This window comes from Monodelphis domestica, chromosome 6 (assembly GCF_027887165.1).
Source record: "Monodelphis domestica isolate mMonDom1 chromosome 6, mMonDom1.pri, whole genome shotgun sequence".
Lineage (NCBI taxonomy): Eukaryota > Metazoa > Chordata > Mammalia > Didelphimorphia > Didelphidae > Monodelphis > Monodelphis domestica.
In genome coordinates, this window is record NC_077232.1 from 96041932 (window position 1) to 96054496 (window position 12565).

Sequence of the window (12565 nt, forward strand, 5' to 3'; positions counted from 1 at the left end):
CATACTGGGACAAAAGACAGATGAAAGTAAAACAGTTGAAGTTCTAATTGGATAAACCAAGAGTGATGCCAGAAAGCAGGTAGGCTAAAGACTGGTGCATTCCTTTACCACTAATGGTTAATTTTAAGGAACATCTGAGGACAGGTTTGATCTCTAGGATTCCCAGATGGCATCGATGCCTGACTCAACACATGAGAATCCACTATGGTAAAATATTCCTTCCTTTGTGCCTTTCGAAACACATTATCATCTCCTCAGTGTTACCTCTGAGCATTAATGAGTTGTTGAAGAATTTTGTTGCATATCTGGTCTTCTGTTTACTGGGCTTCCCTAGCTTCTAAGATGCTTTGTTTTCTCTACATTCTAACAGTGAGATTCTCTTCACAGCATGGACAACTTTAGAGAGCTATAGAATGGGAACAAATTTGTATCTCATGGTTATAAGGGTTTTATGAATTAGATACTTTAGGGATCTAGTCTGAGTATTGCTCTTCACTGGTGCGGATGACAAACTCATCATGTCTTAGTGGTAATCTTCCTGAGTTGGAGTGGTGATGGGCTTGTTACCCAGAAGTGAACTCCTTTGAACCTTTCCATGCTTACTTAGGTTGGTCTTTACTTAGGTTTGGTGAACCACCTCAATTTTTTTCCACTGAAGTACAGAGGTGGGTGAGAAGTGTGATAAGAAATCTGGAAAATATTTGAACAACTGCTGTGGTGAGGTAAGAGGTAAGCAGGGTTGCCTTAGTGTGGTGAGGGATCAAGTGAGATGAATTAGACAAATGTGTAGAGGACCCAATCAGCAGTTTCATGATTTCCTCTAGTTCTGTTCAGTAGCAGGAAGAGGTGTGAAGGGGCCAATTCAAGGATGGGGTTTAGCAAAGTATGCCTGGATATAGGACAAAAGGGCAAGGGATATGAGAGTAGAGGATGGTTAACTGGTTCACCAGAGGTCAAATTAGAGAAGGGATGGAGGTCTTAATGAGAATTCAGAGTAGATAGGCACACCAATAAAAATGACCATTGCAATGTTGAAAAATCTTAATTTATGCTGCTAACAAAGCATACTTTTTTATATTGGTAAACATTTTATTATTGCACTATGGACTTTATTGCTTCATAACTGACCTAACATTTCAAGAAAAGGAGAAATATTGTGTCTTGCTGGTTTTATCACATTATAGCATCATTCAGGCATCTGACAATGTTTTAGAACTTCACTGAGAATGGACTTTATAATAGTATGCATTTCCTATCATGTGGAATAATTGTTTTTTTTAAAAGAAATGAAAATTATTTCTGGATCTCAGAATTAACTCAAATATTATCTTTTTTTCCTGTGGCCTAAAACTTCTGATCTTATACAAGTGTTTCATATTACACCCCCCACCCCTTAGTTTAAAATTGTTAAAATTTTTAAATGTAAAATCTGATGGCAGTAAAAAGAAAAAAAAATTGAACTCTAAAACAAGTTCTAAATGATCTTGTTTTATAGGCAAAATTGATTTTTAATAAGTTGTAACCAGTGAACCAGACTTGTAAAAATATAAAGTGCTTTAAATGGTTGCTTTTGTTTGGAGATTAGACTACGTTATTACCAACTGAGAGGTGCTAAGAAGGGAGATGAAGACTTTCATCTACAATCCAAATTGGTGGGAAAGGGGGAAAGCATCTTATTTGGTAATTACTGAATAATTAAGATTGTTATATCTAGAGTAAGATATTTCATAATACACCCTCATGGGATATGGAAATTGAAATCTTTTCTTAGAAATAGCTAATATTTTTTTCACTGAAATTTCCTAGCTAGTCCTTAAGTCTTAAAAACCCATAAGAACTTTTTTCAATCATATTTGCTGGATCATATGTATCACTCGTAAAGAAATAACATAAATCTATCCTCTTCTTTTGTCTTCTTGGTTTAATTCATTATAATTTTTAGTATCAACAAGTAGTAGACATTTGTAGGTGGGGAAAAAAGTACTTTAAAAACAGGATCGACAAATAGCCAAACAAATTTTACCTTAAAATTCTACAAGTGCTCCTTTGCCTTTTAGGAATCAAGATTGCTGAAAATCTGGATTGGTAGCTGAACTGACTGGCAGATGTAGTCCCTATACCTTTTTTGTGTTTTCTACAAATGGCTTGTGTGTTAGCAGTAAACCGTATCTTTTTATTCTGGCATTATATTAATTTAGGAGCTGATAGCCTGGAAATAATAGTCTTTACTTGTAGAATTGGCCACAACGGCATTTGGAAGATGCTGTCACCCATCCATCACTGGATTTTCCTGGAAAGGCCACTATCTCTTCTAGGCAGATTGAAGATTTTTGCTTCTTTCTTACCTGGGACATTGGAAAGAATATTGGATTTTAAGTCAAGACATCAAGTACTAGTCCTGGCTTGGTAAGTTACCAGGTCCATGACCTTAAGTAAGTCATTGTCCTTCTCTGGGTTTCAGTTGATTCTTATAGGCTCTTTATGGTTCTATAGTAGGAGGAAACAGATTTGTTTGAGAGCTCAGGTTCTCAGAATGTTTTAAATTCTACTCATTTGTCTGTATATATAGGTGACTTATAGTGATACCTATTTAGAAATTTATTTTCAAGGCAAAGCTAGGGTACTTATAGTAAAGTATTTGAGCACCTAGAAAAAATATTTTTATAAAGATAAATTTTTTTCCAGTGGTCTTTATGGAACCCCCCCCCCCAAAGGGTACATATTTTAAAATATTACAATTCAGTGATATGTCCAAACAGGTGAAGAAGTAACCTAAAAGTATTCTTAAAGGCTTATCTTAATTATTGTAGCAAATCACATTTATTGTGGTGTTTTATGAAATACTTGTTATGTATACCTTTTACTCACTTTTCTTTTCAGATGAAGAATTCAAGCAGTTGGATTAAATGATACTGTTTAAGTCCCTTCTAGTGCTACAAATCTTGGGAGTCCCTTCTAATACTATAAATATTGGAATCTATGAAGTTTTGGTCAAATATTTTGTCACAGGGAAAAAAATAATCTTTATTAGCTTATGTTTGTAGGTTAGGGCTGAATTGTCATTGTATGACTTAATAGCTATTCAAAGGGAAAACAGTCTCATAGGGAGTCAACTTCAAAACAGAAAAATATCTTACAACTCAAGGTTTGGGAAACATTTTATAATTTATATATAAAATCTCAGTAAGAAACCATGTAAAATGACAGAAATATCCACCTTACATAAGAGTCAAAAAAAAAAACCCACACAGAATGTAAATTTTAATTATAAAACGTAAGAATATGAACACAACATTGTAAAATAATCTCAGATTACTTGGCAACTTATTACATCATTGCAAGAGACAAATTTGATCTTAAGAAAAGTTTAATCTTATGAAAAACTTAGCTTGGACAGTTTGTTCTTATGGGAGTTAAAACATGTTAAAAAAAGGCTCTGGCCATAAGACCAGGTTTTATTCTGAAATACTTGTGTATAAAACAGAACATAAAATGCCAAAGCTCTATAGATATAGGAAGAAATGTTTTTTCATCTTCAATGGATCTCTCTTCATTGAAAAAGACAAATACTGAAAGAATAAGATACGTTTTGAAATAACACAGAGTAGTTGGTTGAACCTCAAATGGAAAAGTTTCTGACGATGGCATGAGTATTCCTAAACTAGAACTATTTTTACTTCATTTAAGTTGGTAATAAAGTCACATATGTGAATGTAATTTAAAAACAAGTTACAGTTTCTTTAACATAGTCACAATTGTGAACAGAAAAACAACTGAGTCCCTTTCTTTAACTAATCTACTTACTTGAATACATGCGAAATAATTCTTTACCTCCTGCCACACTATATTCAGGTAAGTTCAGGGCAGAGGCCTGAAACAATTCCTACTGATGACTGCATAGCATTTAAAACCTGTTTTTAGTAAAAAAGAAAAGAAAAAAAGGAGAGGGGAGGTGGAGAAACAAAATAAAAATAAACAGATATATAGTAAAGTTTACAGATAAGTCTTCTCTGTAAAATAAATAAAGTGTTCATCATTGCGTAGCATCATACATAGAGTAAAATACAACCTATTTTTACATGTTTATATACTGTACAAAGATTATCAAGAAGCAGCCAGGTGCTTCATGTGTTGGAAGCTTTTGCATTAGCGATGTCTGTCACATTGGGAAATCCCAACTTTGAATGTTAAAATATACAACTACTTTGTTTGAAATTCAGATACAAAGTAAACTTATTTTCTTTTATCTGAAATAAATGTACATATCTCCTAAAAATGAGAGTTTGTAAAGCTGTTCAAAACATAACAAGAGAAAGCTTGCATCTGGTAACATACAGCACATGCGCGCCCCCCTTCCTTCTGAAAAAGTGGATGCCCTGAGAGGTGCCTCTCTTACCACTTTTTCAAACCAGGGGAGAAAATGCTCAGTATGACCGTTTTGCCTTTTTTCCTGGTGCTTCTTCCACTTTCTGCTGACCTCTTGTTCGGACCACTGGTGGGCTGGCCTCTCTCTTGCGTTTGGCAGGAGGGGAGAGCTGCGCCTTTGATCTGCATTAGAGGGGATCAAGGATTTAGAGCTAGAAGGTGTCTTAAATCATCAAGGAGAAAGATATCCTCATTTTAGAGAGGGTAAATGATGCTTAGAAAGGAAAAGTCACTTGCCCAAGATCACTTAAGTAGTTAAAAAGAAAAGAAAATGTAACATAAATATTTGAAACCATGGAAGAATGTATGGAAAATGACTTTTGGGATCTGATATTTGTCAGGGTAGAATATTTGCTAAAGCCTCCCGGCCAGCGGGAAGCCTTATGGTAGGAAAATAGAAAAGGGATAGAAGTTTTGGATCCCTCGAAGAGCGTGAAAGAGCCAACCTTTGAGATGTTAATAATGAGTCAGTAATCAGTTATTATTAATATTTTGGAGCTGCAGCCATGCTCCGATCAATGGACGTCACTGAAAGGCTACATTCCATCCAGAGATCCCAATTTAACACTGCACTGGTCAGAGGATGATATAGTTCAGCTGGGAGAACGAATAGAGACTAATAGAATTAGAGAATGCTAGGTATTAGCATTGGAAAAGAAAGAGAGACACCTGGCCAAAGGCCAGGCCTCAGGTAAAGATAGAGAGGAGAGAGAAAGGTGGAAAGAGTATTGAGCAAACCTGGGAGATCTTCCAAGGAGAGAGGAGCTGGTCAGGGCTTCCCAATTTAATCTCTTTGATATGCAAATGAACTCAATACATATTGATAAGTTACATAATGCCTCAATACATATAGATGAGTTAGTGTATTGCCATTGGATAATTGCAAATTACGACAAGGTGAAGGTGGAGTTTTTTTAACCTCAGGTGAGTGAGACAAAGGGAAGCAAGGTTTCGCCCCTAACTCCAACCATGCTGGGAACAGAGTTCATTGCCATGCACAGAATGGCCATATGCCCATTCACAGTCCTTGTCTCTCCATAATACCTATGGGCTGGACTGCTACATTTGCAAAGTTTTCTAGTCCAGGCTTGTCTCTAATTAATGCTGTGTTACTTAGAATACAAGTCCTCTCTGGGCCTGGGTTATAAAATCAAGGTGTTGGATTCTTTAAGATTTATGGTCCTGACATAAACTCCTTGAGCACAGGGGCCGAATATCATTTTATCTCTCTCCTATCTCCTAGCAGAGTACCTACACAATAAATAAACCTTTATTTAATATTATTTAATCAATTAATTAAGCATTTATCAACATACATAATACCTACTATATACATATTTGTCTCTGCTTGGTACTGGGGATACAAAACAAAAATCAAACAGTTCCTATGTCCATTTGACAAGACATATCCAAATATACACAACATAAATTTAATGTGACATCAGGGGAAAGATACTAACAGGGGGCACAAAAGTCTTGTGTAGGAGGAGGCAGTATTTTAACTGCAGGGCTGAAGCAATAGCCTGATGACTGATATAAGTTTGGTACCATGAATTCTGTACCCTGCTTGAGATGAATGATGCTGAAAAGACTGAGGCTACACATCAAACTTCCTAAGGAAAAGCCAGACTGTCAGAGATAATAAAGAACTAAAAGCCATCACTGATTTTTGCTACAGAGGCTATATGGTGATCATCCTGACCTCTAATCAAAGACAAAAGAGACAAAATCATAATCTCTTTTATTTTGCAATGGTATCAGTAGGAATTCTGCTTCAAATTAAAGAGAAGATTGTCAGAGTAAGGGGGCAACCCAGTGAGAGCTGGACACTGTCAGAGATGATGTGTCTAGCTCCTTGAACAGTTTCCCACAACATCTCTGCCATTTCTTCCCCATCCGCTGCTGCTAAACCCTCTGGACTGGAGACTGTTGAACCCTGTTAATTCTAGCATGCCCTGAATAGTGAGTGCTCCTCATGGCCCATGTCTAGGTTGGCATCAGTCATCTTTTACTCTCAATTCTCGTCTTTTTTCCTATCCACACTGACTAACCCCTTCTAGCTCTGGAACCACAAGAGGCGTATACCAATCTGTTTCTCAATGCTTTCATTTTCCATACTTGTGACTTCCCAAACCAAAATATCCTCTCCCAGGAGACCACTCCCCACTTGTTATCTCTCTCCCTAGATTATAAACTCCCCAAGGGCAGGCTGCTTTGCTTTCATATTTGTAACCTGAGCAAAGAGTAAGTGGTCACTAAGTGTCTTCATTCACTAACATCACTTAAAGATGAATTGACATTAATTGATATACAGGATCACTGAGAGATATGTCTTGGAACTTGGTTACATTTGTGTCATAATATTCACTGACAGTTGAGTGGCTCAGTGGATTGAGAGTCAGGCCCAGAGATAGGAGGTCCTGGGTTCATCTGGCCTCAGACACTTCTTAGCTGTTTGACTCTGGACAAGTCACTTAATCCCCATTGCTTAGTCCTTCCCACTCTTCTGCCTTGGAACCAATACAGAAGGTAAGGACTTTTAATTAATTAACTAAAATATAATAATGTTCACTAAAATGCATGTTCCTAGAGAGAATATGGATGACAGTAGGTGAACTCACTAGATAAATAATAAGTCACTGATTCATTGAGGAACACGGTTATACCTCAGGAGAGACTTAGAAGAAACAAGAGTTATTTTGTCATTAACAAATCTTTATTAATTGCCTGCTATGTGCCAGGCAGCCACCGGGAATACTGTGAAAAAAGAGATTATCCTTATGCATAAGAAGCTCATATTCTGACAAAAAGACAATATGTATAGACATAGGGAGGTGCAAGGAAGGCGCTAGCATCTGAAGTAAACAAGAAAGTCCTCATACAGGTCAAGTCTAGATGGAATTTTGAAGAAAATCAGGAATTGTAAGGCCGAGGTAAAGATGGAGGAGAGTATTCCAGACATGGAGAAAGCTTGTGCAAAGACACAGAAATTGGGGATCAATGAATGAAAAGGCATTTATCAAATGCTTACAACACTAAATTGCATTAAGAAAAGAGGATACAAACACAAAACTGAGACAAATCACTCCCCTCAAGTAGTTATCTCATATTGATGAAACATGGAAAGAAGAAAAATTGATCACTGCCTTTATTTCCTTATGACCATCAAAGGCCACTAATGATCTTTTTTAGGGAAAGCAACAGGCTACTTTCACTTGGGCTATACAAAGGTAGGCCCTAAAAAGAAAACTCAAAAGGGGTGAGGGGAAAGAGAACATCACCAACTTTTCAAAAAAAAAAGGCTATTGTATCCTTTTATTCCACCATTTTAATCATTTCCTGATATAACTCCCTACCCTACTTCCAGTAGAGCCAAGTTTTATAATAAAGAAAAAGTTAAATAAAACATCACAGTGGCATAAAATATTCCACATCTCCCATCTTTGTACCATGCACAGGGAAATATTTTCATCAGTTGTTTGACCTTTGCTCTTAAGACTCCCTTGCTCCTTTCAAGGCTCAGCTCAAGGCCTGTCTCCTCTTGGAAAGCTTTTTTGATCTCAGTTGTTATCTTAATGGTAGAATATAAACTTCTTGAGGAAAATTTTGTCATCTTATCATGGCCTCTATTATATTGCTTTGTACAGATTCTCTTCCTACCTGTCTGATCAATTCCTGCAGTCTCCTTTGGAAGTTCATGTTGACCCCATTAATATGGAAATCAACAACTGTTCCATTCTTGGTCCTTCTTTTCAATCTCTTGTCTACATTTGGGGGGTGGGGGAAAATGAGGGGGATAGGAAGACTTATCTATAGTTTTAATTATTGATGTCCCTTAAAGGTATAAAGTCTTAATCTTTCCCTGGAAACTTAGTCCCTATCTCCTACTGCCTGTAGAATATTTTTAAGTGGATGGTCTTATAGCACCTCAAACTTAGTATGTCCAAAATGAAAATCATTTTCCCCAGGAAACTATTCCACCTTCCAATTTCCCTGCTTTTGGTGATGGTACCACCACGTTCCTAGTTGCCCAGGCCTGAAATGTCAGAATCATCTTTGATTTCCACATCTTCTCTATTCATCCTAGTCAATGAGCTACCATGCCCTGTTGGTCCTACTTACCTAATATATCTCTAAAGTGATAATATTTCCTCCATTCACACTGCCACTAGTTTAGAACTACATCATCTCCTATCTGTCCTGTTGTAATAATCTCATACTTGGTTTCCCAGACTCCAGCCTTTCCTTCTTTTTATTCCATTCTAAATTACCAAGGTCCTAATATAATATCTTCTTCATATGAGCTTCTTACCATGTTATACTTCTGCTGAAGAGCTTTTGGGAATACCTAGAGACTAAAAAGACAAACTCATGAACTTGGGATTTATGGCCCTACATGAACCTGGCTCCACCTGCCTTTACTATATAACTTTGTTATTTGCCTTTATAAAATCTATCTTTCTGATGAAATGTTTCTGATTTTATCTAGGTCTTTCTTGCCTCCATGAATTCCCATAGATTGTTCTTAAGGTCTAAAAAACAAGCCTTTTTCATGTTTGCACAGGGCAGTAAAGAATCAGTTCAAGTATTCTCTCTTCTATAAAATCTTTCCTAATTTTCACAGATGACATACTCTTACCCTGAACCGTTCCTTGATTTTTCCTTGCCTCTGTTACATAAACTTATCTTTACTCATGTTGGATTCTTCTAGTGAACTGGATGCTCCTTGAAGACAGACTGTAACAGCTTTTAATTTCTGTACTCCTCGTAACGATTACAGCCACTTGGACATAATAAGTGCTGAAAAGTAAGTGTGTACTGAAAGAAACTGAAAAATAAGTAGTCTAAAGATACCTTGGCCAGGAGTGAGGAAGAATTGAGTCTTATAGCTAACGTGGTGATCTTAGACAAGTCCCTTTGGCTGTTTGGATCTCTGCTTCCTTATCTGCCAAAAGTTAGGACAGGACTGAGTGAGGTATGATTACCAGAGCTCAAAAAAATTACTTTCTCCCCTGACATGAGTTTAGGTTCTGATTAGGGGAAAAGTTTCATTTAAAATAACCAGCATGTCCATCTGTAGCTGCTGTCTGGTGAACTGTGTGCAGGAAACACAGAACTCAATCAGAAGTGGCATGGGTACAAATCTGGTCAGCAGAAGAAATGTTTTAAAGATGTACTAAAGCATAGCTACAAATAATGACATATTTGTGGCAGACCAGATGCACATACAACCACCAAGAAAGAGGTGGCTTAATTCTAGAAGTCTCATGATTAAACACTTATCCATGTCTCAATAAAAAGATGCCAGAGTCAGTGTTTAGATCGATGTGTATTTTTTTTTTAAATATGGCCCACCGTGGGAATTTGTTCTACTTATTCTGCATATTTATTTTAAATTAAATTTTTTTTTAACAATGGCAATGAAGGTAAAAAAAAAGATTTTTGTTACTTGAAAAAATTAAATTTTAAAAAGAGTTGGGCAAATTTTCTAGCATTAGTGAAAACAATGCCAAGTATGTCAAGGAATCACAGACCAGAGCTAAATATGTCTTACAGGTTCCCTTCTCTAATCTAATATATATCTGTATCTGTATCTATATCTATATCTATCTATATCTATATATAAAATCTTAAAAAACTATCTGGTGCTTAGCCATCCAGACTCCCAACTAAATTCTAGGGATAGAGGACTTAATATTGTAGGACGCATCTCATTCCATTTCTAGAGAACTCTTGTCAATGAATCAACAAGGATCAGATAGCCACTGGGTGCTGGGCCCTGTAGCAGGCAGTGGGTATAAAAAATAGTTCTGCCCTCAAGGAGTTTATTATATATTAGCATATGCACATATTTGCAAATAAATTGCAAGGTATTTTTTTGGGGGTGGGGTGGGGGTGAGAGTGGGGAAGAGATTAACAGCTGGGGGAATCAGGAAAATTTTCATGGTAGAAGATGGCTCCTGAGCTTTGAGGAGGTGGTGGTGAGAGAAAGGGCATTCCAGACCACAGTTAAGGCATAGATGCAGGAGATAAGATAGCAAGGTCAATGGGGATGAGATGAAGATGTAGAAGAAAGCCAGAAAGTGGGGCTGGAGCCAAGCCTTCAATTCACAACAGAGGAGTCTGTGTTTGATCCTTGAGGTGAATTGAGGCAAGGAGAGCAAGTAGAAAGTCACTACAAAATAGGGCAGAGGGGATGAGGCCCTGAACCGAGGTAGTATTTCTATGAAGAGAGAAAAGATGGTGGTAAGATATGGTGGAGGCAGAACTGACAAGATTTAGAATTTGGAGAGTGAAGAATCCAGGAAGACTTCTAGGTTTCAAATCTGTGTGACTAGAGGAATAGTTGTGTCCTCAAAAGAAATAGGGAAGGTCTGGAGAGAAGAGGGATTTTGGGAAAGAGAGTAAATTTGAGGAATGTGTTGAGTTTGAGATGCCTAAAGGTCATCTAATTAGAAATGTCCAACATGCAGCTAATGATATATAGGCCTGAAGCTGAGGGGAAAGCCTAGTGATATATATTATATCTATTCAGGGGCCAGCTGCACAGTGATAAGCCCATAGGAACTCAGGGTAGATATTAGGGATCCACTATCTACTTATGGCTCAGTTGCTCCAGTAATAATTAAATCCATGGGAGCTGCTGAGGTCACTGACTGAGAATGTGTTATCAGTGAGGAGATCTGGGTTCATATCTTGCCACTAACAACACTTATTTACTAGCTGTGCGTCTATGGGAAAGACATTTAACCTGTCTAAGCCGCAAGCGCCAATCTGTATAAGAGGGCTAAGAACAGTGTGTAGTAGCTACCTCCTAGGGCTGTTGTGAGCACCAAGTGAAAGTGTATGACAAGTGCTCAGCCAAACCTCAAAGTGCTCGGTAATCATCCATTACTAATTATTAATACTACTCTTATTAAGCCTCAGTCCCCTCATTGATAAAACATGGACAATAGAATTATGTTTCCTCCTTCACAGAAATGTTTTGAGGAAAGTGATTCATAAACTTTAAAGAGCTCAAGTGTGAGCTACTGTTAACAGTGTGAGCTTGGAAAGAATGAATGCGAGATCAAGAGGGGATAAAGCCTCTGAGGGAAGCCGACCGTGTGCCATGAGAGCACATCCTTTGGTTAGGATGGTTTCTTCTCCTCATTTTGCAAACTTGTAACAGTGCTAAGAATACAAGTGCCACTCGCTGTAGACTGGCTGTGTCCTTCTGTGTTCTACTCTCCCACGGTTCACCAGGCTGCCTGATGTTACTTTATAAAATGAGTATATGTAACCTTCTAAGCTCAACATTTTGTCTTTTTGTGTTTTAGGTTAAGCTTCCTATTTTTTCACTGTTGCTTGTATTAGCATGCTCAGGCTGGACAACCTCTTTTTCCAGAAGTCTCCCTTGCTAACTTGGAATACTGAGTGTGCTCAGATGACAGGAGTATGTAGATGGCAACACCACTTCATTACTGGTAGCTGACTTTCCTGTCTTGTGTCATTTAATCTTGAGAATAAAGCTTTCAGATAACACCAGTGAAACTGCTTGAGGTAATCTGGCGAGCTTTGCTTTGTACAAGGTAGGTAATAAACAGGATCTTTTCTAACCCCTTTCCCTTCTCTACTGAAAATCAGTAATGCCAAAAGGCAGCCGATGAAATATTTGTTAAGGCAGTAACTTATATAAAGGAAACATTACTGTAGGAAAAAAACAATCTTTCTTGGGGACTTTAAAGTGACATAAATGCAAGTAAAGACTTACCTTCCTAATGGGGGAGATTTACTAACTTTTTCCCTGGTAGACAACTTCTCTTTCACTAATTTTTGGCGATTTCTGGGAGAAAATGTTTCTGGGCTGCCAAGTTTGGAAGTGGCACGTGTAGCTGGCTTGGTTGGCTGCTTTCTGAAATAGATTAAAAAAACAAACAAACTGTGCTGTAGATATGAGGGATGAATACAATTTGATATTCTAAGCCACTTGTGATTGCTTTTGAGAAAGAACGTATACTAATGAAGGTGTCAGGACACGAGAATAATAAATTTTAAAAAATTTCTCAAAACTCTAAGGAAATGCAATTTTGGAAACTTTAAATCCCTATTGTGAAATTTTTATTTATAAATATAAATTGTGGGGAAAAAGGCTCTAATA

At 37.3% G+C, this 12565-nt stretch overlaps 1 protein-coding gene across 4 annotated transcripts in view; it reads right to left on the reverse strand.

Moving 5' to 3' along the window:
• Window positions 1–3140: 3140 nt before the first annotated feature.
• BOD1L1 (biorientation of chromosomes in cell division 1 like 1) overlaps window positions 3141–12565 on the reverse strand; it is an 80705-nt gene continuing 71280 nt past the window's right edge. For 3 of the 4 annotated variants that reach the window (XM_056802433.1, XM_056802432.1, XM_056802434.1), the window contains exons 26-27: window positions 12179–12319; window positions 3141–4548 (exon numbers count right to left, since the gene is read on the reverse strand). In XM_056802433.1, the coding sequence (XP_056658411.1) occupies window positions 4425–4548; window positions 12179–12319 (265 nt within the window). In that variant the 3' untranslated portion in view covers window positions 3141–4424. The remainder of the gene's footprint in view (window positions 4549–12178; window positions 12320–12565) is intronic. The other variant, XM_007496718.3, reaches the window with a different exon arrangement.